Source organism: Aethalodelphis obliquidens, unplaced genomic scaffold (genome assembly GCF_003676395.1).
Source record: "Aethalodelphis obliquidens isolate GAN/ISIS:26980383/991018 unplaced genomic scaffold, ASM367639v1 scaffold88, whole genome shotgun sequence".
In the NCBI taxonomy this organism is placed as follows: domain Eukaryota; kingdom Metazoa; phylum Chordata; class Mammalia; order Artiodactyla; family Delphinidae; genus Aethalodelphis; species Aethalodelphis obliquidens.
The window spans coordinates 1,740,841-1,766,862 of NW_020838032.1; the positions used below are offsets into that span (position 1 = coordinate 1,740,841).

At 37.6% G+C, this 26,022-nt stretch overlaps 1 protein-coding gene across 1 annotated transcript in view; it reads left to right on the forward strand.

Annotated features, from left to right (window-relative positions):
- Window positions 1-26,022, forward strand: part of FANCC (FA complementation group C) — a 260,779-nt gene that overhangs the window by 71,099 nt on the left and 163,658 nt on the right. Inside the window, exons 2-5 of the mRNA XM_027094153.1 lie at window positions 8,910-9,044; window positions 15,718-15,960; window positions 17,623-17,704; window positions 22,883-22,977. Of these exons, the coding sequence (XP_026949954.1) occupies window positions 15,796-15,960; window positions 17,623-17,704; window positions 22,883-22,977 (342 nt within the window). The 5' untranslated portion in view covers window positions 8,910-9,044; window positions 15,718-15,795. The remainder of the gene's footprint in view (window positions 1-8,909; window positions 9,045-15,717; window positions 15,961-17,622; window positions 17,705-22,882; window positions 22,978-26,022) is intronic.

A 26,022-nucleotide genomic window follows, 5' to 3' on the forward strand; every position in this document is an offset into this window, starting at 1 on the left:
CTTTTCCTTCTTCCATAAACAGTGTGTTTTCTAGCATTCTGTCCATAAATCTCTGTTTGGTGCTTATTTCATGGGAGAAGTGACTTCAGTTGACTTGTGCTCAGGGGAAATGAGGAAAAATAAAAACCAGTGCTTTTTATCAGGTTGCCACTTTGAGTAGGTTATGGTCTGTATTTGGCATGTGTAGACTTACCTCTCATACCTCTGGCTTGGAGATTGTGCCGACTAAAAGGAAGCAATTTCTAACTCTCTTGGCCCCCCTGACAGGTACAGTATGCAGCCATTTTTGATACTATGAGGTTTATAATGAGCGTTGTTTTAAATGTTGACAATCTGGGAGCTACACAGCGTTCTTTCAACACAAAATCAGTCAAAATTTTATCTTAGTCTCTCCTTTACAACAGCCTTAGTGGATTTGTTTGTTTACTTATTTATTTATTCATACATTTGTTCAACAAATATTTATTGAGCTTCTACTGTGTGCCAGCTACGTACACAATGGTGGTTTTCAGAATGTGTTCAGCAAACTAGGTTCTGAGGAGATATGCCAGCTAGGACACAATTTGACTGTAAGAAAACCCAATGAAAGGTGACTTAAGCCAAAAGGAAAAATTTCAGGATTGGCTCCTTCATTCCCTCAGCTGTGCTAGTGAGAAGACCCCGGTCCATCTTTCTGCTTTGCTATCTGCAGCATGTTGGCCAGTCCCCTCAGGCTTACTTATTGCTTGATTCCCAAGGTAACTACTGCTGTTATTTTGTGTCACATGAAGACTACAGTGTCTAATATGGAAAAAAGTGAATTTATTTAAGATTGAGAAAGACTCTCTCAATAATCCTCCAACTGAAGTTCTTATTGTCCAGAGTTGCATAACATTGCCCATTCCTACATTCCTACAGTTAGTCGGAAGACAAATGGAAATACCATGACTGGTCTGCACCAGCCATTCTCAAAATGTGGCATTGGGTATCTCTGAGACTCTTTCAGGAGATTCACAAGAGCAAAACTATTTTCATAATAATGCTAAAACATCGTTTGTGTTTTTTACTAGTCTAATTTTCTCACTAGTCTACAGTGGAGTTGTTAAGAGGTTACATGATATATGATGACGTCATTGCTCTGGCAACTAATAGAATATATTCTTGGGTTTTAAATTTTCTCAGTTTTAATTTCTAACGTGGTAAATATTGATAAATATAACTCACTTAAACAAAAGCTGTCAGTAATGTCCTCAATAACGTGTATGAGTATAAAGGGGGCCTGAGAATAAAATGTTTGCGATCCACTGGTCTTCATTAATCAAGATTCACCCCTGGCATTTGGGAAGATCCCAGCCTCACCCAAGACTCAGTGGCTGTGAGATTCCTGGACAAAACTGATTCTGTTAACAAAGAAGCAGTAGAGGAGTTAGGCTGTTGGATGGGCAACCAGCAGTGTTTATAGAACTATTATGAGGAGGAGGCTTTGGCAGGGAGGGCATGGCTCAGACCCAGGGTGTGCTCCAGGTCCTGCCTCTGCTTTGACTGGAGCCACTCCACCCAGGTCCATCCTTTCTTTTTTAATTGTGGTAAAATATACATACCATAAAATTTACTATTTTAACCATTATTTAAAAGTGTACAGTTAAGTGGCATTATTACATTCACATTCTTGTGCAACCATCACCACCGTTCATCTCCAGAACTTTTTCATTTTCCCAACGGAAACTTTTTACCCATTAAACAATATATCCCCACCTCCTCCATTTCTCCCAGCCCCTGACAACCACCATTGTATTTTCTGCCTCTGAGTTTGACCATTCTAGGTATCTCCTATCTGTGGAGTCATACAGTATTTGTCCTTTTGTGTCTGGCTTATTCCTCTTAGCATAACGTTTTCAAGGTTCATCCATGTATCAGAATTTCCTTCCTTTTTATGACTGAGTAATATTCCACTGTCTGCATATATTCATTGTGTTTATCCATCCGTTGATGAACATTTGGGTTGTTTCTACCTTTTGGCTACTGTGAATGCTGCTATGAATATGGGGAAACAAATTATCTGTTTGAGTCCCTACTTTCTTTTTTTTTTTAATTAATTTATTTATTTTTGGCTGTGTTGGGTCTTCGTTGCTGTGTACGGGCTTTCTCTAGTTGCGGTGAGCGGGCGCTACTCTTCGTTATGGCATGCAGGCTTCTCATTGTGGTGGCCTTTCTTGTTGCAGAGCACGGGCTCTAGGGCACACGGGCTTCAGTAGTTGTGGCTTGTGGGCCCTAGAGCTCAGTCTCAGTAGTTGAGGCACACGGGCTTAGTTGCTCCATGGCCTGTGGGATCTTCCCAGACCAGGGCTCAAACCCATGTCCCTTGCATTGGCAGGTGGATTCTTAATCACTGTGCCACTAGGGAAGTCCAACTTTCAATTATTTGGGGTATGTACATAGAAGTGTATCATATGATAATTCAATGTTTAATTATTTTAAAGGAACCACCATACCATTTTCCACATTAGCTACACTCTTTTGCATTCCCACCAGCAGTTGAGGTTCCAGTTTCTCCACATCCTCACCAACACTTGCTATTTTTTGTGTTTTTTGATGATAGCCAGCCTAATGGGTATAAAGTGTATCTCATTGTGGTTTGCTTTGCATTTCCCTAATGATTAGTGATGTTGAACTTCTTTTTATGTGTTTATTCGCCATTTGTATATCTTTGGAGAGATGTCTGTTCAAGCCCTTTTCCCATTTTTAAAAAACTGGGTCATTTGTTTTTTTGTCATTGAGTTATAGTTCTTTGTATATTCTGGATATTAATCCCTTATCAGATATATGATTTGCATGGGTCTGTCCATTTTGTATGTAGAACTTTAACACAAGATTTCATTTTGCTAAATGATTTTTAAAAGAGCTTTAAAGCTCTATATCACTGTTGTTATTTTCACGTTTGTCATCCTAGGTGTTACACACTGCACTGGTTTAGAAGGTATAGATGGTAGGACCTTGGTAATTACTTCAGTGCTCATGATTAATTTACAATAACTGCTTTAGAATTTCTCACACTATTCAAAATGTGGCACTGGCTACTCTTATTTGTACACGTGGTTTTATAGATTACCTCATATTTGCCATGAAAGAAAACGATGATTAAGGCTAAATGATTTTTTAAATATTTTTTCTTTCATCCATGGCAGTTGTATCCTTTGACAGAACTTTAAAGGTACCAGATTCTTCATCATATCAGCTGAGTAGGGATTCTTTTTAGACTTTTCAGAAAATCTTTAAAAGGTTGAGTTCTAAGATGTTTCTAGATGGAACCACCATTTGAGATGTGAAAGTGTCATTCAACCAACAGTAATGCAAATGGAGGACCAGAATATCACAGGTTAAATTATAGAATGTTTATTTTTCCATCCTGAAACCTAGTAACTTAGGAGGGGAAATAATGTCATATAATGTTAAGCAAGAGGCTGAAATTGCTCATGTCATTACTGGTCACTGGTCCTAGCACTGTGGTAGACTGGACATACTGTGCAGCCCTGCTTGTGGCTCTTTGAAGTTGGGGCTGCTGAAATGCTCAGGTGTTAACATAGAACTTTAGGAACCCACTTTGCTTTCTGAAAGATAATTTGAGAACCACTGGCCTAGGGCTGTCCCATGCCAGGTTCTTAAACCTCTTGATTTCTAAATTAAGGGAAATGTTTTTGTTTTTAATGAATTAGGAGGCTTTGTTCCAGCCTGTCTCGCAATTGTTTCTTCACTTTTTGTCATCTTTCTTCAGACAGTACGTTAAGTGTTTTGATGCTTTTATTTCCTTCTTCTACTCTAATGAATTGTGCCTGGTGAAATCCATATACCTTGTGTCGACATGTCTCTGAAGCTTTTGAATATATCCTTTTCCTGAAGAATAGAAGTCAACCAAAATGGGGGAATCTTTTAGCCCTGAAGTATTACTTCTCTCTCACCTGCTGTACTTTGAGTCTGAGTATGAACCCTCATAGACATTGAGGTTATTGAGGGTATGCAATAGTGTATCTTTGTGCCATGTGATTTGAGTTCATAGAATAGTACTTGGCAAGCAACAAAGTAACTTTTGACCAATTTATAGATGAGAGGGAAAGGGCAAATGCAGTGATCCCAACCTGACACCATTTTGACCCTGTCTCTTTTGGGTATCTCAGGTGTTTGCTGGACCCCAGAGCTGGTTTTCCTTGCCACTTTACTCCTCCCCCTCCCACCTCCTGCTTTCCTCTGATCAGCAGGAAACAGGGACATGAACAAGCACATGGGAATCTTTCACAGGACAGTCATTTCCATTCAGGTGTCTAGGTCTCTCTGCTCATAGGACTTTCCCTTTAGTTCACTCTTCATAAGAATTTCTGAAGGTCATTTTATTTTCTTTTGGATATATATACTGAGGAGACTAGCAATTCTGTTATTTTTAGTCTCTATGTAGAGAAGGTGAAATCATGGTTTGATTCCTTAGGAACCTGTGTAAATGTGCTAAAAGAGAAATATTCAAGAAATGAAAAAGGGGATTTCCTTCTGACTTTCCATGCCCTTTGCTTTTGCTACATTAGTATACATTAGTATATATGTGTGTGTGTGTGTGTGTGTGTGTGTGTGTGTGTGTGTGCACGTGCACAAAATACTGTTAAAGTCTTGAGTTTTGAGGAAATATGTCATTGAACGTCCACCTTTCTTTTGTGCTCTTAAATAAAAGATGCTAAACAATATTTCTTTAGTTGTTTGTATGAAATGAATATAGGCATAGACGTCCATGTGAGGGCATATACACTCAGCAGGATCATAAGAAAGCCAAGGATTTACATTCAGGGCAGTATCAAGGATTTTGGTACCAATCAAAAGATGTGGTATCAATCAAAAGTATAGTTAGTTCTCAGTTGTGTAGTAAGTGTGCAGATTAACTGGTATAAAAAAATCAGTGCATTTGTGAAAAAAGTTGAAATCACTATGAATCTGAAGAATCACCCCCATTTTACAAGGCATACATTTCTCTTTTTTTTTTGAGATACATGGACACTGCCTCATACATGAGCACAGACCATCTCATGCTCTCACCAGTTATCCTCCCCTGCGTGGTAGATTGGATGTCTCTCCCTTCCTGTGGCAATGGCCCTCATAGGGCAAAGCCGTAGCCATATAGCTACGGGAAGGCAGATGGAGGGAGAAGGCTGTGGATTTTCTCTTCCGCAGAGCCAGGATTGGGAAAATGGGGACATTTTGAGGACAGGAATGAAGAAGAGGGAGCAAGCACTGGAACTGTATCCCTGGCCAATTCTGGTGGTTTTAATTTTTTCAAACAGAGAACTCAACTAAAAAATAGAAAATGCAGACTATTTTAGCAATTTAAAACCTTTTATTATGTTCATCAAGTACTTTACGTCTTGATTCGCATTTACAAACTATACTATGTTTTCTTTTTTTTCCTTACCTTTGGGGTGATATCTGTATGGCAAATATGTAGCTAGAAGTTAAAACAATTTTTCTATAGTTGTGGAAATAATACATGTAGAAAAGTACATAAACATGATTTACACTTTAATAAATTATTAAAACGTTAATATATATGTAACTGCCATCCAGGTCAATAAATAGAATATTGCCAGCATCCTGAAAGCCTTTCTCACATACCCTCCCAATAATCCTGCTTCCTTTCCTCTAAATGTAGCAGGTTTCCTGGCTTTTTTGGGGTAATCACTACAGTTTAGTTTTACCTGTTTTTGAACATTATATAAGTGAATCATACCTTATATATTCTTATGGGTTGGTTTCTTTCTCTCAGCCAGTGATTGTCAGTTCATCTCTATGACTGTAGTAGTAGTTTCTACATTTTTATTGCTCCATAGTATTCCCTTGTATGAATATTTTATTTATTCTACTCTTGATTGGCATATAGGTTGTTTTCAATTTAGGTCTATTATGAATAATACTGCTACGAGCATTCTACTAGTGTACATAAACACATAAGCTTAGAGTGTGCTTTGAGGGAAAACTTGTAATTCATGGATTTTTGTCTGATTATCCTATGATTTACAGAGAGAAGTGTGTGAAAATTTCCTGCTATGATTGGAATTTATTATTTTTCATTGTAGTTATGTTAATTTCTGTGTTATATTTTAAGCTTTATATGTTGTTCTACATTCCCATGTTATTGTGTAGTACATGTAAACTTAAATTGTCACGTATTCCTGGTAAATTAAACATTTTATCCTTATGAAGTGATTCTCTTTACCTCTAATAATGCTTTTTGCCCTAAAGTGTATTTAAATTGAAACTATTTGATTTTCTTTTTTTAACATCTTTATTGGAATATAATTGCTTTTCAATGTTGTGTTAGTTTCTGCTGTATAACAAAGTGAATCAGTTCTATGTATACATATATCCCCATATCCCCTCCTGCTTGCGCCTCCCTCCCACCCTCTCTATTTGATTCTTTTGGTTAGGTTAACATGGCATTTTTTTTCTTATTCTTCTTTTAGCCTCTCTGTTATCCCTATATCCTTGTGTTTTAGATGTGTCTTTTGTAACAACATTTAGCTTTTTAAAAAATTCAAAACTGATAATCTTTGGTTTTTACTTGTGGAATTTAATCTATTTGCATATTATATAATTACTGATATATTTGAGTTTAAATCTACCATCTTATTGTGTGCTTTTTATTTATTTTGTCTATTCTATATTCCTTTTCTCTCCAGTCTTGCCCTTTTGGGGGTTAAGTGTTTTTTACTATGAATTTTTCTCCTCTGATAATTTGGAGATTCTATACTGTCTTTTATTCTTCCATTAGTGGATAGCCTAGAAATTATGGTATGCTTTTTTGAATTATTAAAGTCGAATGTTAACATTTTTATCCTCCTTTTCCTGGAAAATGCAAGGACTTTAGAACTCTTTAAGTCTGTCATTCTCCTGGCATATGTACTATTGTTTTTTATATTTTAATTTCAGTATATATATGAATAAAACCCCAATAATACTATTCTTATTTTATATCATAAGTGTTAATTTAAAATTTCACATGTATTTATCATTTTTTCTTGTTTTTTCATTTCTTCTGACATCTCTAGACTTCCATCTGGAATCATTTTCCATCTGCCTGAAGAGCGTCCTTTAGAGCAGATTTACTGGTGACAGATTCTTTCAGTGTGTCAGAAGGACTTTATTTTACCTTTATTCCTGAAGAGTATTTTAGCTTGGTGTAGTATTCTAGGTTGGTCCTTTCTTCCTTTCATTGCATTGAAGATAGGTTTTCTAGCTTTTTCTCACTGTATTTCTGTGTATCTTATCCATTCTTCTGTATTTTTCCATTATTTTTACTTTCCATGTTGAATTCTGGATAGTTTCTTCTAATATATCTTCCAAGTTTATCAAATCCCTTTTCAACTGTGTTTAATTAGCTGTTAAACCCATCTGTTGAATTCTTAATTTCAGTTTTTTTTTAGTTCTAGAATTCCTGCTTTTTTTGTTTGTTTGTTTGTTTTTCATCTACAGGGTCATTTTTTTATAGTTTTCAGTTCCTTGATGAAATTTTGGCTTTCATCTTCACAAGGGACCCTCTTAGTTACTTTATAGTTTTTGTCTAGTTTTTTTTTTTTTTGCGGTACGCGGGCCTCTCACTGTTGTGGCCTCTCCCTTTGCGGAGCACAGGCTCTGGACGCGCAGGCTCAGCGGCCATGGCTCACGGGCCCAGCCGCTCTGCGGCATGTGGGATCTTACCGGACCGGGGCACGAACCCGTGTCCCCTGCATCGGCAGGCAGACTCTCAACTACTGTGCCACCAGGGATTTGTCTAGTTTTTGAACTATCTTGAGTACCTCTCTGTTTTGGGGTTTTTTGTTGTTGTTGTTCTTGTCCGTTGTTTTTGGGTTCTTGTTCATGTGTTCTTTTGTTCCTGTGTGCCTGTCTTTAATTATTTAATTTTGTTGGATTTGAAAAATTATTTTCAGAAATAACTAGAAAGGTATGATGATGTTATTTTTCTCCAGAGAGGAATTTTGTTTGCATCTTGCAGGTACCTAGCAGCACTAGCAACCTGGGGCCACCTTAATTCAGTTTCAGTTTCATAGTTAGGCTGTAGTCTGTATGCAGGCTGGTTTACTTCTGGGTCACCCATACTCTCAGGGTGGACCTCTGTGGGTGCAGTCCTCAATGTGGGGTGGTTTACGAGGACCTCACTTTGACAGGCCTGGCCTCCTACTTTTACTCTCTAGCAAGGCTGTCAAAATTGCTGCTTTGTCTTTAAACTACCTCTTCAGGATCAGAAAAGCCTCCCTAGGCCTGTGCCACCTTATGTGCCAAGATCTTTCTCTGAAAATTCTACACTATCTTGCTGTTTCTTTCATGATTTTTGAATTACGTTTTTATATTTCATGTAGCTTTATAGAATAACTTTCAGCAGGAAGGTTGGTCTCAACTATATAGTCTGAAATAGAACTGAAATTGGGTGCAATTTTTTTTTTTTGCGGTACGTGGGCCTCTCACTGTTGTGGCCTCTCCCATTGCGGAGCACAGGCTCCGGATAAGCAGACCCAGCGGCCATGGCTCATGGGCCCAGCTGCTCCGCGGCATGTGGGATCCTCCCCGACTGGGGCACGAACCCGCGTCCCCTGCATCGGCAGGCGGAGTCTCAACCACTGCGCCACCAGGGAAGCCCTGGGTGCAATTTTAAAGAAAGTATATTTGCATTAAATATAGTCTGTATCATACTTTTTTCTACCTCACCTATCCTGGTTAATCAAGAGAACTTCTTATAGACTTTACCTCCAGCTATTTTAGAGTGGCTAGAAAAGCCAGATAAAACGTATTTGGAAGATACTGGAGAACTATGAAGGTACTCATGACTCAAGGGGTTAAGATCTTGGGATGAAGGGAGGTGCAAAGTTCTGAGCAGACATTTTACAGCAGCTTTTCAACCTCAGGGCATTTGTCATTTCTTGAGAAGCTGGGAGAGACCAGGAACCTAGAAGAGGGCCTGTACTACTAAAAGTGAGAGAAGTTAGCAGAACTTTTGGCAATTTCACAGGATTGGAGAGACATACATTGGAGTTCCAAAGGTAAGATTGTTAACCTGACTACCTAAAAATGTAAAACTTCTATACATCAGGAAACATCATAAAAGCAGGAGAATGGATAAAATTAGAAAAATCACTATTTTTCAGCCTCTAATGGACCTAAAATGATCATCAGAAGATCCTAAAACCATTAGAGAAAAGGTGGTGGTGAACTTTATAATGTATGGATTTGTTTGACAGTACCTGAAACCACTGATCAGTTTCAACATTATGATACATGAGACAACCAGATATTATATGTGACTTCTGATTTGATTCAAAGAACACAACACCACAAATGAAGTATTCTTGCAAAAGAACTAACCCTGAATCTAATGAAACCTCTAGGTCTAGCTATCCGTTTGCAAGCAATATAGAAGAGAGAGCAAAACATGTTAAAGACCACCACAAGAAATGCTAAAGGCACAAGTGTGAAAGATTCTATAGGTCAAATGTGTTGGGTTTTCCTGGGGATAAATGATATGAAGAGGTTAAAAAAAAATAAAAGAGGGGTACTTGTTACAGATTAGAGAAGCCTTGTTTTTACATCATTTTGTTACAGATTAAAGGAGAAATATCAATATTGACTACATTCAATGTGTGGATCTTGTTTGGATCCGAATATAAACGATCCAAATATAAAGGGAAGTTTTTAAGAAATTTGAACATAGAAGGGCTATTAGATGATAGCATTGTTGGCTTTATTGGATATGAAAGAGATATTGTAGTTAAGTTTCTTCTAGGTCTTTATGAAAAAGAGACACAGGGCTTCCCTGGTGGCACGGTGGTTGAGAGTCCGCCTGCCGATGCAGGGGACACGGGTTCGTGCCCCGGTCCGGGAAGATCCCACATGCCGCAGAGCGGCTGGGCCTGTGAGCCATGGCCGCTGGGCCTGCGCGTCCGGAGCCTGTGCTCCACAACGGGAGAGGGCACAACAGTGAGAGGCCCGCATACCACAAAAAAAAAAAAAAAAAGAGAGAGACACAAATCAAGATACTTTGAGTAAAGTGATATGGTATCTGTGATTTGCTTTAAAAATGGAAAATCTTGATAATTGTTTGAACTGTTTAAAGGGTACATAGGATTCATTTGGCTGTTTACTTCTTTTTTTGAATACTAAAAAATACTTACTGAACAGTACCAAAAAAAAAAAAAGAAAGAAAGAAAGAAAGAAAACATCATAAACAGAATTTCACTTGTGCCACACAATTTGTGTTTTAAGTGAGATCATCATAAAGTACTCCTTAATGGGGGAAGGTCTACAGTTTATGTCAGATAAAAAGGACATAAACTCATTTTATTTTGTATAGTGTATTCCTTAGCTGTTAGTTTTATCTGTTAGACTTGTGTAACTCTTCCACTTCTGAGGAGGCAAACCAGTCTCATTAAAACTATACGGAAAGGAAGGGCAGTTCTTCAGAGCATAAGTGGGGTGTGTATACAGTTGTCCCTTGATATCTGCAGGGGGGTTATTCCAGGACCCTGCAGATACCAAAATCCACAGATACTCAATTCCCTTATATAAAGTGGCATAGTATTTGCATATAACCTACCCACATTCTCCCATATAGTTTACATCATTTCTAGATTACTTAGAATACCTAATACAATGTAAATGCTGTGTAAATAGTTGTAAATACAAGGTAAATGCTTTGTAAATAGTAGCGGGTGCATGGCAAATTTTTTGGAACCTTCTGAAATTAAAAAAAATTTCCATCCACAGATGCAGAACCTGTGGATAGGGAGCGCTGACTGTATATTAAAAGAACAGGAAAAGGGTGTTAGGCGGGCAAAAAGGACAGATATGCCCACTGTCTCTTCTTGGTTACTCAAGACATTCAAACCTATTGCTTTCCATACAAAGAATTCTTAAAACACTTTCCACTAACATAATTTAGCTTTCTCTTCCTTCCAAAAAGGGAGGTAATTCAAAGTAATGCCTGGTTAATGCATCTAGCTTCAAGTCCAGAGGTTCTGGATAATGTCAGTTCCTTTTCCCGTCTTTGTTATTATCTGTAAATTATAGATTTTAGCAAATTTATCTACTAATAATATACTTTATATATGCAGTAGTAGGAGAGGGGAAAATGAAAGAGAAGGGAATTTTTAAAAATTATGTGACATAGCAAGCAAGACATATACAGATAGCATCCAAAAACCTCACTCATGCATTTTGACCAAGCAGGCATAATTTGCACATGATGATAGAGTGCTGCTGGGTACACCCAGCTTTGTGGCTTGGAAGATCAGTCCAGTCACTGAGTCCTGCCATAAGGTTTTTCCAGAATCCAGATCTTCCACACAGGCTTTAAAGAGTGTAGGATCTGCTGGGTCGTAGCTGAGTGGCAGAGCACTTCAGTATGGACAGATAAGCTGTATAGTGATTATTCCTCTGGGCCTACCCGTATTTCCTCCTTGCCAGGCAAGTGGGTAGAAGCAGATAAATGGTCTAAAACCCATGTAGTATATGTTACCTTCAGAATCCCAGAGGTATCAGCCAAGCATTTCGCTTCTTAGCAGGTGTAAGGTATAGCACTTATCATTCACTTTCTTTTTTGTTTGTTTATTATTATTAATTTTGAGTCAGTAACTAGTACACATGGCATTGCATTGAAAGTTGCAAAAAGGTGTACAGTAAAAGTACAGGAAAGGACATTTCCTTTCCTGCACTTATCATCCATCTACTTAGGTCTCCACAATGGAGGCCACCACTGGTACTAGATTCTTGTGTATCTTCATTTTAAAGGGCATATCCTGACCAGACCACAGACCATTGGATTACAAGAAACTTCCTGAAGTGGCAGGCCCTGTATGTTCATGGGATTTATATCCCACCATATGGAATACAAACAAGGCATCCGTATCTTCCTACTTTGATCAGCCTGATATCTTCAATATGGTAGACCAGTGTAATGTGCTATATCCAGAATTGATATCTTTGATTCAGGTGAAAGTCAACTGCTTTCTCATGTCCTCAGTTTATCCCCGTGGAGAAATGCATTTACCAGCTTCCTAACTGTATTCTAGGTGCAAAGGGTAGTATTAATTTGCCCCAGTTAGGATTCATATCTAAAAGTACACCTTGAGTTGGAGTCACCATTTGATTACGTTTATGACAGCCTAATATCACTGACTAAGACCCATTGGCCCCTCAGCTGAGGAGTGAGGTTCTCTGCAAGTCATCAGATGTGTGACTTTTTTTTTTTTTTTTTTGATAGTCAAGTGGTTTCACTTGGCCATTCCTACTAGAAGAGTGTAATGATTCAGGACCCCTGTGTGAGGGTGATGCCTCATTGATCTGTATTACCTTCTTCCATGGACTTCTGGTTTCCAGTTCCCTAATAGGAACAGAAGTTTCACTGTCATTTTACCTGACTTGGCCCAGTAGCACTTCTAAATTCCCCTCCTTTCTCCAAAGGTCTGTTGTCTGCAGCCCACTATCTGGTATCAGTTTGTATCCGATACTGTATAACATCAGACTATATCAGTTTGTGTTCTTTTATTGAAAATCACAGAAACCAATAGTGGTTAATTTAAGCAAAAAAAAAAAAAAAATTATTAGACGGCCCCTGGGTAGCTGACAGAATTAAAGAGAAAGCTGAAAAGTCATACCTTGTTAAGGAGATGGCATAGGGATCTAGACTAAGAGAATCTTTGAATGACTTAGTTCCACCTTTATGGCAGTCTGCTCAAGATTCGGATTCCCAGTAGAGAGTCTAGTTTGCCTATTTTGAATCATCATCTCACTCCTTGACTGATGGCATAGGTACCTTGATTAATGGACCTGCCAAGACTTGGGGAATATAGGGGAGATACTTTCCTAAAGGAAAAGTAAGGTGTTATAACTAAAAATGGAGGAGGAATGGTAAACAGGCAAAACCAACAGATGCCCATTCCAGAGTGTGCAGATTATGTCAGCATTTCTCAGTAGGGGCATCGTTGGCCTTTGGGGGAAGACCATTTTCCTTTTTGAGCTGCTGTCCCAGTGCATTGCAGTGTGTTCAGCATCCTTGGCTCTTGGACACTAAATGCCAGCAGCACCTCCACTGCTACCATCACAACCAGGGTACCACCTGTTTCACAACCACTATCATCTCCCTACTCCCACTGACCCCACTCCCCAGATAGGCTGTGAAATAGAGCGTCCAGGACCACTGTACTGCATGATCCCTAAAGCTTTTTCCATTTAAAACAATCAGATGCATTTCCATTGCTAAACTAAAGGTTGTTTGTAATTTTGTTAAAATAAAATAGTTTCTTGTCTCTTCTATCAAAAAGTTCTTCAATTTGATGTTCCCAAATATCTAAACTGACTTACATATAGAGCCATATGAAACATGTTAGAAATTCATCAGTTTGTTTCTTCAGTTTATTTCTTTGTTTAAGGGCACGGGACTTTAGAGCTTAAGTCTTTGAATTCAAATTCCACAACCATAGCTTTGCTACTTACTAACAGTTACTTCCTTTGGCTTTTACATAATCTTTCTTTGGGCAATTGCATAATCTCTCTGTGCTTCTGTAAAATGAGGATAGTAGTACATACCCATTTCATAGGGTTGTTGTGAGGATCAAATTAGCTAGTATGCATAAGGTTTTAATATATTGCCAAGAGCATAGTAATTATATGAATATGTAAGCTATTACTATATTTATAAAATGGGATATTAATAATTAAGTTTTACATAGATAACATAAAAATACCTTTAAAATTTCTTTTTGGGGGGAGTTACCTTTTAAAAATTAAATTGCTCTACCTGGAAAAGCATTTTGTTATAACATTTAGCTTAGAACTATACTTTGAAAAATATTTCCTCATTCAACATTTATTATTTCCCAGGCCTGGGCTAAATTCAGGGAAGACAGAGACTGCATGTACCAGTAGAGGCAATAATAACTGAGTGAACAAATAAATGCCCAGGGTAGTTAACCGGTGTGCTCAGAGCTGTGGAGGCATCAGCAGAAAGGCCTGGAAGGAGGGTTTGGTGTGTTGGTAAACAGATGAAAGGCCTGGAGTGGACTCTGGTCAGCTGGGGAGAGGCAACATAGGACATAGGATGGTGTGCTGGAGCTATGTTTTACAAGGCCTTGGAGACTCTGGTAAGGAGCCGGTATCTTTTCTGCAGGGGGTTGAGATTTCCTCCCAAGGAACGTATTGAAGGGGGTTTTGAGCAGGAGTGTACTAGGTCTGATTTACATTTGGGAAAGTTGTTTTTGTTGACAGTGTAGAAAATGAACTGGAGATGAATAGGTGGGACCAGATAGAAGACTCTAGGGAAGAAATGGACAGGAATGGGATGGGATGGCAGTAGTGGAAATGGAAAGAAGTGAATGAGGTCAAATGAAATCACATATGTTTATTTTAGAGGTAGAATTCACAGGTATTGGTGGTGGCTTGGACAAAGAAGATAGAGAAAGAGGAACCAGACATCTAGACTTTTGGCTATGTATGTGCCATTTGACAGTATGCATATTTCCCTCTATAATTAAACTTTTAAAAAATTTTATGGGACTTTTCAAAACTAAATGTTTAGTACTATTTTAAAACATTCATCTTCCTGGTCTAGATTTTTTTGGCACTGCAGCAAACTTGTACAGTCTTCCTATTTTTTTTCTTATTTTCCTGTTTAGTAATGAAAACCTCCATTGTTGATGTTATTGGCATTTAATTGGGAGCACCTTATCTGTTAATTAATCGCTGTTGAAGATTTAAACTCACTTACTACTTGCAGAGTAATCTTTTGAAATTAGATAGCTGAGTATTATCCCTGCCCCAGGAAACTATGAGTCTGTAAAAGCCTGCACCTGTTGAGAAGCAGCCTTCCCTTCTTTGCCCAGTATGCTTCCCATGGGTGTGGACGGCAAGGAGCTGGGATGCTGGTGAGGCACCTGGAGTTTATTTACCTATCTCTGCCTGAGGTACTCACTCACTCTGCATGTAACTCCACTATTCTTTTTAACATGTACTTCAGATGTCGTAAGTCAGGTTTATGAGTTTTATTTTCTGTCACTTAGGACTGGCATACCTCCTCAACAATTGGAGTTTATCTTATTTTACCAAAATATGATTTCTTCTTCTGAATGGAGATCAAGCATATACAGCAGTCATTAATTAAATTAAGCAGATTGTTCAAATTGGTGCATGTGGAATGAATTATTTTACTTTTTTCTCAGAATTGAGAAACTAGGAAGAAAATTCATTAGACACTAATGCATAGAGATTTTTTTACATCTAAATGAGAAGCCAGAAGTGCATATAAAACATAAGAACTTCAAAAACATTTCTTAGGCACAGACTATTATGAAACTCCCCTGGATGTTTTTGATTTCCCATTACATTAAAATACTCAAATGAACTTCATATTCAGAACATTTAAAAATAGCTCAGTCTTAAAAAGAAGATATAAAGTATTATCAGCTGTGCTTTTTGTACATAATTAGCATGTGCCTGTGGAGGTATAATGACTTTTAGTGTAATGATATTACTCATGATAAAAAGTTCAGATGGTAAAAATTGGAGATACAGCTGGGTGACACATTTTAAAATAACTCAAAGATGACTTCACAGAAAGCATGCTATTTTGGTCCCTTGTAATCCTCCTTTCACTCATCAGTGGTATGAAGGCATTGATAAAAGATCCTTTTTTAAATGTTTCATTTCTTTCCCCCTTTCTTATAGATTTGATGTGTGTTCACTGTTTCCTTCAGTGTGTGATAAACCACTGTGAAGGTACATCACCTTTTCCCTTTTTCTGAGATGGCTCAAGATTCAGTAGGCCTTCCTTCTGATTTTCAGTTTTGGATGCGCAAGCTTTCTGTATGGGATCAGGCATCCACTTTGGAAACCCAACAAGACACCTGTCTTCACCTGCCTCAGTTCCAGGAGTTCCTGAGGCAGTTGTATGAAGCCTTGAAAGAGATGGTGAGTAGTGGACCAAAATAATAAGGTTATTTTGTGACATCAGGAATTCTTTACCAGATTTTATTAAGCCTGAATGCAGTCCAGGGACTTGTGGTATTGACCTAACGAAAGATTAGACAGACAAATTACCTGTAAATATTGCAGACAGGATGTGGTTTCCTAGTGTCTGATTCATTATGACTTCAGTCTTTTCTTTCTTGATTAGTTATATTGTCACGTGAGACTTCCCGACCAATCAGGTTGTTTTAAAATAAACAAGACTTCGACACTTGTTGTCAGGAAATAATTGGGTTTCTTTTAAAGGCCTTTGTATCTCTTAAATATTGAAGGGTTTGCTGAAATGCTTACTCTTTTCTCAACCCTATTCTAAAGTGGGCTCTACTAAGAGATGATAAATGTTAAGATCTCTTCTTTATAAATATTTTAAGTGGACTTTTCTTGTGAATATTAAGATTATGAGTGTCTTCACTATTGTTGTATACGTTATTGTGTTCAAAATTTTGTATTTTTTCATTTTGACATAAGATTTCATACTTTCATTGCAATAGGTATTTTTGTGAATTAATGTATTTTCATAATATCAAAATATTATTTGTTTATACTTATTTTCTAATTTCAAAATGAAAAACAAAATTGTCATTTAATGTAGGTGTTCTTGTGTTATACTTTTCTTTCCTTAAAGAAGCAAGTAGGAAATTTGAAGAACAATTAATAGTGATGATATGAGTTCACATGTCTTTAGAAAGAAGAAGAAAAGATACTGTCTGTATGAACAACTAATGCTAACTTTTAAAATTGTTTTTTGGCAATGAGACTTTAGTAACTTGACCTTAAAGTGATTCCAGAAAGTCCAGGACTGACCCTGATGCTCAGACAAATGTGAGGAATTTATTGCTTCAGCAGTAGGAAATGCTCATCATTTCAGCTTACATGCATGTTAGCCCAGTTTGGTCTTATTTTTTAACTTTCTTGAATGGTAAAGAAGTGGGAAAGGGCCAGGTGTACAACAGCAAGTGTATTTTTTAATCTTAAGCTGTTTTCTATTTGGTTGATTGCTTTTTGTGTCAGGTTTTAGGTCGTTGCAGACAAATATGATGTCATTTAGCATATAGTAATCAAAATAGTAATAAACAGAGATATGTATCTATATGCTTTGGCTGCTTTTATTTCATTTTACAAGTTCCAGAGTTCTTGTGCTGCTAAACCTTCTTTGAGATAGTGCTACTGGAGCTGACTTAGGAACTTCTCTTATTATGTTAGAAAAAAAAAAACAGGATGAACATATGGTGTTATATAGATATTAGTCACCTATAATTTTTTTTCACTATTATGCAGTCTTTGTTATTTTTTAGATAAAGTGGCCTTTCTTGACTTAAATATGAGTAAAAGAAAGTTAATGCTGCAATAATATTGATTTTACCTAAACTTGTTGTACTTCTTAGTTTGGGTGGCCTGGTTTAAGGATGAAGTATGGTGATTGCTTGTTAAACTTTATTAGAATTACTTACCTAAAGATCTTCTCTAACCTTTTTCTCCCCTTACTTTTCTAAAATATATGCTAAACAAGAAACATTCAAGCTCCCTCAACCTATAATGGCAGTTCAGGCTTTTCTGAGTTGCGTAGTGTCCTTTTACTGACCAAAACATGATTTTCTTTTATAGGATTCAAGTGCAATTGAAAGATTCCCCACAGTTGGTCAACTGTTGGCAAAAACTTGCTGGAATCCTTTTATCTTAGCATATGGTAAGAATCCAAAACATGTCCTCTCAAAATGCAGACTTCTAATGATAATTTTAATCTTTGCATTGTTTAACAAAACACAGAACTTTAAATTATAAGCCTTTCTCTTATTTTTCATGAAACAACTTATCAAATGTATTCCTTGTTCCATTACAAAGAAGGTACCCTTTAGTGTTGTCCGTATATGTTTGTGTATGTGTATATAGATAAGCACACACAAACAAGCACATACATGCAGATGTGTAGGAGAACAGAACTCCTTGAATTAGAGGGCAGAAACTCCCAGATGATTGTTATAACTTCATTTTTAATTCAGTGTAAAATGGTTATAATAATGAAATAATTTCTTTGTTTTGCAATTTCATATTAACTCACACACCATTTTCCATGTGTAAAATTCTTCAGTGTTTGAATTCTGCTATGGCTCTGCCATTATTTAGGGGTGACAGTTTGGTTTTACTCAAGGTTAAGAGGAATTTGGGGATACTTTGGGGGGAGGTGTTCCTTCACTGACCTCCTGCCTACCTGTCTAGCCTCATTTCCTGTTTAATCCTCCACAGCTATACCACATGCATTGTAGACAGTTTAAATTACTAACAGTGCTTGATGTCTGGGCCTGCGACATGCAGTTCTTTTTGCCTGGAACTCTGTTCTCATCTCATGTCCTCAAATCTTCTTCGAAATAGCCTTGCTAGGGCTGAGTTAGGAACCTTTCTTAGTGTGTGCATAGCTGCCAGTATCTCCCTTAATTATAACACTTACTACACTGCTTTATAATTGTTGGTTTGCCTGTCTGATGCCCTGGAAGACTGAATGCCTCTCAACAGCAGGAACTGTGGTTTTAGTTCTCTTTGTTGTCCCAGAGCTTAGCATAGGGTGAATAGGCACATCTGAAGGTATATAGTGGAGGTTTATTGCCTTGATTTGACTATATTGTTAGCTAATGTAATATATACTTTTCTTTTTTTTTTTTTTTTTTTTTTGCGGTACGCGGGCCTCTCACTGTTGTGGCCTCTCCCGTTGCGGAGCACAGGCTCCGGACACACAGGCTCAGCCGCCATGGCTCACGGGCCCAGCCGCTCCGCAGCATGTGGGATCCTCCCAGACCGGGGCACGAACCCGTGTCTCCTGCATCGGCAGGCGGACTCTCAACCACTGCGCCACCAGAGAAGCCCCCTACTTTTCATATTTTTAAAGTCAGAGACTAATTGCATAATATAATGATAGTAGAATCAAAAATAATAAGAATATTCCCCTTTGATGTTTAGAGAATTATACAGTATCTCTTTCCTAGCCTGTTCTAAGTCATTAGAAGGAGCTTGAACTAGGTGGGGAAGGGACAACATTTGCATTTGGTTCCATGAGCATACATGCTTGGGTGCACTGCATACACTCAAACTTACTGGCTCCACCCCCAACTTCATTCTATTCCTTTTCCTCTTCACTTAATGCCTCTTGCTTACTCTTCCCCCTTAAGTTGACGCTTCCTCCTTTACCCACTTAGCTTGTTCAAGTTCTTGATATAAAATGGCGAAGCCATCACTGTATTTGCTTACCAGGGCCATGCTTACCTGCCCCAAATTTATATATTCCAACTAGGCCAGTGTTTCTCAAAAAACCTTTGACCAGAAATACATTTTCTATACATGTGTATATATGCATACATACAGTTATACGCATACACCCACACGTTTCATGAAAAAATGCTTGCTTTTATTATGTGCAATTCATATTCACTATACCATTTTTAAAATGGTTTTCATGACCCAAAACTGATTTTACAATCCACCTATAGGTCGTGACCAAAAGTGTGAAAAACATTGAGCTAGGCCAATGCTGTTGATGGCAGGAGAAAGGAAAAGAAACTGTTGAATTTCCTCCATTTAAAGGCATCACTCATAGTTAGATACTTCATAGATTGAATGACCACTTTTTAGAAAAAAGAAATAATATGCCCTTTAAGTGTACCTAGTGGATGTGGGACACATCCTTAATTCAGAAATGTTAAAATGTGGGAAAGTTTGGATTGTAGAATTGAAGTAGAACGCATTGCTCACTTTGTGCTGAGCACTGTTCTCTATGGATTGCATCGTGGGTCTAACTGAGTTCTTGATAGGCTTGCAGGATAGATATTTATGGATTAGCCTAAATATGTCACTTTTCTCAGAATATAGAACTAATAAAATCCAGGATCCTACTCCTCTAAAGCCCATGTTGTTGTAATGATCTGCCCCCATGGATTGTACCACTGTGGTTGAAATGTTCCAGTCCTGGCTTTACCACCAGCCAGCTTCATGTGAATGTATATAGTCACTATTTTTTTTTTTTTTTTTAATGTCAAGCCCTAGGAAAACATGGCTCACAATTTCTGCCCTCTAGGAGCTTCCAGTCAGGGAAAAAAGAAACCTAAGGAGATCAGCCAGAGTCAGGATGATGGTTGGTACTGTGGAGCTTTGATTAAGTTGCTGAGGGGAAGGAGAGTTTCACAGGGGAGGTTTTGCGGGGGCTGACTCTTGGAGGAAAATAGATGAGATAGGATTTTCTAAGGCAAGAACTAAGGCAAGAACTCACTGGGTCTCCGATTCTTTATTTGTAAAAGTGAGAGACTGGACCGATTTTTCCCTGTGGACTTAGACTTGCATCTGTCTGTGATCTTTCCTTAGCACCTAATCTCTATTACTTTGGCCCCCTCTGTGAACCAGAAACAAATTCTCCATCTCTTTCTGTTTAAATGTGTGTGTTACCATTTGAACTGCCCATTAAATTTCAGTTTCCTGTTTGAGGTATGCATTTGGTTTTGAGCTAGTAGAGGAGACTGACAGGCACAGAACTCATGAGTAATCAAATCTTGCCTGTGTTGCCACTGTTGTTTCACTAGTTGGGCACTTTCTTCGAGGAAGGGATATTTTCTTATGGTTTTGTAATATCAAAATTATTTTTTAAGTACAGTAAGAGTAAACAGTTTCCATCAAGGAAAGAAGTAAGTAAGTGAGACTAGGATCAGAAATAAGGATAATAAGGAAGGAGGAAGGATTTGCAAATTAAAAGACTCCACAAAGGGAAGAGAAAAAATAGTTAATAGAAAGGGAAAAAACACCTTTTATTCAGTGGTGTTCTCTCCATAAAATTACTGCCTTCACCTCCTTGGACTTCTGGCTGGTAGGTTCTAGGTCTGAGCTCATGATTAACATATTATAGCTATAACCTGTTTTCCTCATGCTTTTTATTACTGTGTGAGAGTTTGCCCCCAAACTTGGCAGCTTAAAACAAATATTTATTGTCTAAAAAAATGCTGCCATCACACTTTTAAACTATAGAATTAATTCAGCTTTCATTTGAGCTTTCAGTTCAAGATATCAAACAATAAAATATTAGGTGACAAATATATGGTGGTATATTCCTTTCCCTTACACTCATTTTTAGATGAGTGCTTTGCACTAATGACTGTGTGCATGATGAATCCCAGGCAGTTTTCGATCCCCAGTGCTCCAGCTCCGATGTCTGAGCCTCTAGGGAGGAGCCTGACAGATGCCATCCCCTGTAGACAGTGCTGGTGGCATTCATGAATAATAGGTGATGGCTTGCATCTTTAAATCCCTAAAGCAAAGTAAGCTCATTAGCAGTGCATTTCAGTGCATTGACTCTGGGCAAAGAAATAAAGGCTGGGGGCAAGTTACTCTTGCTCTTCTTTTTCTTTTTGAGAGAAAAGTAAAAAATAATATGCTTGTTGAACTAAATGTGCAGAGTCACTCAACAACTGGGGAAAACTCCTATCTTTTGGATTCTTTTAGATTTACACTCCATAATTAACATTTTCTGTCTTTTTTCTCTTTAGTGGTGAGTGTCTGATTTTTGGAAATGCGCCGCATCAGGTTGCATTCTGTATAACATGGGAAGCTGCTTACATAAGCATATCATTAGATGTGTTTGTCACACTTGTGACATACAGATAGTTATAATTTCTTCTGATATTTAAAACATAGAAAGTACAACAGTCAGATTTTTAATCAGTGGCATTGGTTCAACCTGAAGAACCCTAGGATCTCCAGTGGTTAAATTATGTGATTCTTGCAATGAACTGATTTCAGGCAAGCCAGTGATGTAATTGAGCTCATAAAAGTTAGGAAAAATAGGAATATCCCTCAGGATAACCCCTGATAAAGTTTGTTCAGAGGTGTTAGTTATTAGGAGAGCCTAAGTTTATGGGGGGAAAATGGATTTAAAATTACTATCGGGGTCCTTTGGTTTGTGGTTGAAAATGCTGAGATAGATTACTGTAGTTTGTATTCTCCTTATTTCTTGTTAATGAAGCCCTTAGAAATGCTGTGTTTATGAAATTGCAGTAGATAACAAAGTAAAGAGCATCAGGTGATTTTGCAGAGGAGTGATTCCGGGTGCTGGGTTTCCTCAGCATCACCTCCATGGCCTTGTGGTAAAGTCCATAGTAGCTTGGCTCTAGTTCAGGTACTGATATCTTCAGTTTTTAGGTCTCATTTTTGCTTCTCAGTTGTGTTATAGAATCTCCAACTTGAATGGACTTAGTTACCAAAGGAGGAAAGAGAAAATGGCTTACCAAGTAGATGTTCTAGCCAAATAGATTTCAAAGGTCAGCATTGTTATCACATATTTAGTAAAGTTTTACATTTTAGAGTAAAGAATTAGGAGCATGTAAAAGGCTTCTATTTTATCCAAACCATTTGGTACTAAAAAGAATGTATTTTAAAACAATTCTTTTTGTTAAATTTATTTTTAACAAGTGGGGGTATTTTGGCCAATTTGATTAAATCAGAAATATTGACTACTGCTTATGGCAGTGATATTGCCTTAAAAAGGTTGAAATTGCTAATGGTTTGAATATAAAATAAAGAACTGATCTTTAAAAAAGCTAGTTCTTTTAGTTCTTTCCATCATTCTCTTTTGGCTTTAAAAATTGCTGCTGTGACAGAAAGAGAATTGACCTCACAAGGGCTAAGCATAAGTGATCCTGAACCCACAAGAAGGAAAAAAACCACAAAGTTTCACACATGGTCCTGGATGCTTGTTCTATGAACTTAGTAGTTTGTGATTTTCCTAAAATATAATAAATATATTTCCTTTAGTATATAATGTTACAAATTTTATACTGATTATCTTTTCTTTCTATTTGATAAAACCTACTCATTTTAGTTTTCCTTTTTGCAGATGAAAGCCAAAAAATTCTAATATGGTGCTTGTGTTGTCTGTTTAAGAAAGATCCACAGAATTCTGGAGAATCAAAGCTTAACTCCTGGACACGGGTAAAAATAAATCTTGCACTATACTGCTTTGAATTCAATAAAGGTGCTGCTTTGACAGTCCAGAAACTTTTTCAGACACATCCTTCACTGTTAAACTTGTAAAGCTTTTCAAGAGATTTCATTTTTGTTTGATTGCGAATTCCTTAAGAGATAGGTCCTCAGGGTGAACTTCCCCATGCCTGCAAGAACTAATGTTGAGTGGTTTTAGAAAGTTACTCTCAGGTAATTAAAAGAATGTACTCTCCTTCCTTCTAACAATTGTTTCTTCCTACCAACCTACTTTGAATACTTATATAATTTCTCTTCAGGTACTTCTCTGCCTCTCTCAGAATCTATTCTGTAGTAAAACTAAAATTCAGAAGTGCCCTGGGAGCAGCAGTCTTTATTTTGTGTCCTAAAGTTGGTGCCCTGGCCAGTGTGCTCAGACTAGCATCTAGGGCTGGTTGGCTAATGCTGCAAGCACCGTTAAAATCGGTTACCTGACCGTGCTAGTCCAGATAGCTGACAGCTTCCTGAATTCCCCGTTTCTGCTTCCTCTTGGATGGTGGGCACAAATAGGAGAATGTTGTAAGGCTGTGCTGTAGCTGCCCTCACCACCAGCAAGTTGGCTGGTCTTTTCTCTTACCCCCCACTGCCCTGCTGCAATAACCTCAAGGACTTGCTGATGCCTGTCAGACTCCACTTACTATGCATATGGTCTAGATTAGCTGCTTAGTATTATGAAACCAACCACCCAGATTAATGCATATGGTTTTGTCTACCAATCTGACTGGTGATATCATTCCGTTCACTGCTTTTTACCATTCCTTTGTTTTATACAGAATTGCTGACAGAGATGACAAAGACAGTATTTGCATTTTTGTTAGATTAAAAGAAGAATTGGAGGGACAGTAGAAGTGAAAAGGATTGGGCAAGGGACGGAAAAAATGCAACATTTAACTCGAAGGAAAATTAAAGAGCTGAAGGAAGGAACTGATAAGTAGAATTAGGGAAGAAAAGGTATGAAAAACAAGGCTATAGAAATAGAATGACATACTTAGTTTTCAGTTTTTTAAATTATTGCTTTTGTTGAGTATTTGCTATTTTAGTGATTATTTAGGATATATATTTTTATTGGCTAGCTCATTAAGTCCAGAAATAGGCCATCTTATAAAGTGTTTTTAGAGTGATTAGGTTAACTTTCTTCATTTAACTCGTGACTTATATTAGCCTAGTTTTAAGTTTCTAGCCTTGCAGTTTATTCTGTGGGTTTCCCTTATTTAATATTGTGTCCATTTAATAAATAGGTGCTCATTAAGTGTAGCACGGGGAGGTAAAGTTAAAACACTTAATTCCTACCTTCAGGGAGTTTACAGACTACTAACCAGGTCATTCTAGGGCAGTGTCATTGGGTTATTGGTAGAACTATGTATAGGGGTGATGGTGACGCAGAGGAGGGACACTTGTTCAGACTTGGTGGTTTGGAGATGGTTCCTGGGAGAGATGATATATCAGCTGAGTTTTGAAGGATGACTAAGAGAACAGGATAGAGTTTTAGGAACGGTATTCCTGCCAGCTAAAAGAGCATGTGCAAAGAATGGCGGTGAGGAAGCAAATGCTGTATTCAGGAAACTGCAGGTGCTTAGATATCCCTGAGCTTGGGATTTTATAGGGTTGATGATGAAGCATAAAGCCTTATGTATGATTATAAGAAGTTTTTATTTTAACTTGAAGGCAGTGGGGAAACCACCGAAGTATTTTAAATAGAGAAATCATATGTCTAGGTGTGAATTTTAGAAACTTACCAGCAAAAGGAAGTTGCTTTGGAAGGTGCCAGGGATAGCACTTTCAAAGCAATTGTAGTGGTAAAAGTGAGAAATCATGAAGGCCTGAATGAAATGGAAAAGAGGGACCAGATTTATGATATTAATAAGGTAAATATGTAAGGATGTAACGGCAAATTAAGTGCAGGTGTACTTAGGTGTAGGTCGAGTTGAACTTAGTGTTTTCAGGAGAGGGGCTGATTTGCACATAGAGGGTTGACAGTCCTCAGGGTACAGGAACAGTGGGAGCCATGCGTGAGGGTGAGATCACCCAAGGAAAATGCCTAGTGTGAGGAAGGGAAAGGGCCTAGGGACAACCTTGGGAGACACTGGCATTTAAGGAGTGAGTGGAAGAATAAGTTACACTGCACACTAGAAAGGGGGAGTCCAAGAAGAAGAAGGAGAAAAGCAGCAGCATTTTAAGAAGGAATGAGTGGTCATTTATATCTAATGCTATAGCACGCCACTGTCCAATAGAAACAAAGTATATTCTACATAGATAATTTTCAGTTTTCTAGTACCTGCTTTAAGAAATGTAAAAAGAAAAAGTTGAGACTAATTTTAATGATTATTTTATTTAACCCAGTATATCCAAAATACCATTATTAAAATATGTAATCAATATAAAAATTATTAATGTGATCATTTTATAATCTTTTTTATACTGAGTCATTGAGATCCAGTATATATGTTATACTTAATTCAGTGTATATGTTACATCTTAATTCAGAGGCTAAATTTTCATTGGAAATTCTTGATTTGTTTTATAAAATATACAGTTGAAAAAGTAGGTTCACATACCCAAATTGTTTCAAAGAAACTTAAAGCTGAATCATGTGTCTGTTTTCAAATTTAAATTTAATTAAAATTTTAAAAGTTAAAAATTCATTTTTCTTCATTGTACCTGTTACATTTGAAAGTGCTGAGTAGCCTCATGTGGCTAGTTGTCACTGTATTGGACACGGCAATTGTAGAGCATAAAGGATTGAAAGAGCAAGATAAGGACTGAAAAGCACTACTTGGATTTAGCCACTAAGGAGGAATGACTTTGGTGAGAATAGGTTTAGTGGGAGGTTGAAGGAAGTAGCCAGGCTGCTGTAGATATTGAGGAATGATGGGGAGGTGAGGAAGCAGAGGTAATAAACTTTGATTACCCTTTGAAGAAACTTGGCAGTGAAGGAAGGAGAGAAAGTTGATTGAAATAGAGATGGTTCTGAATCTGCTTTACTCTGAGAAGATGGTG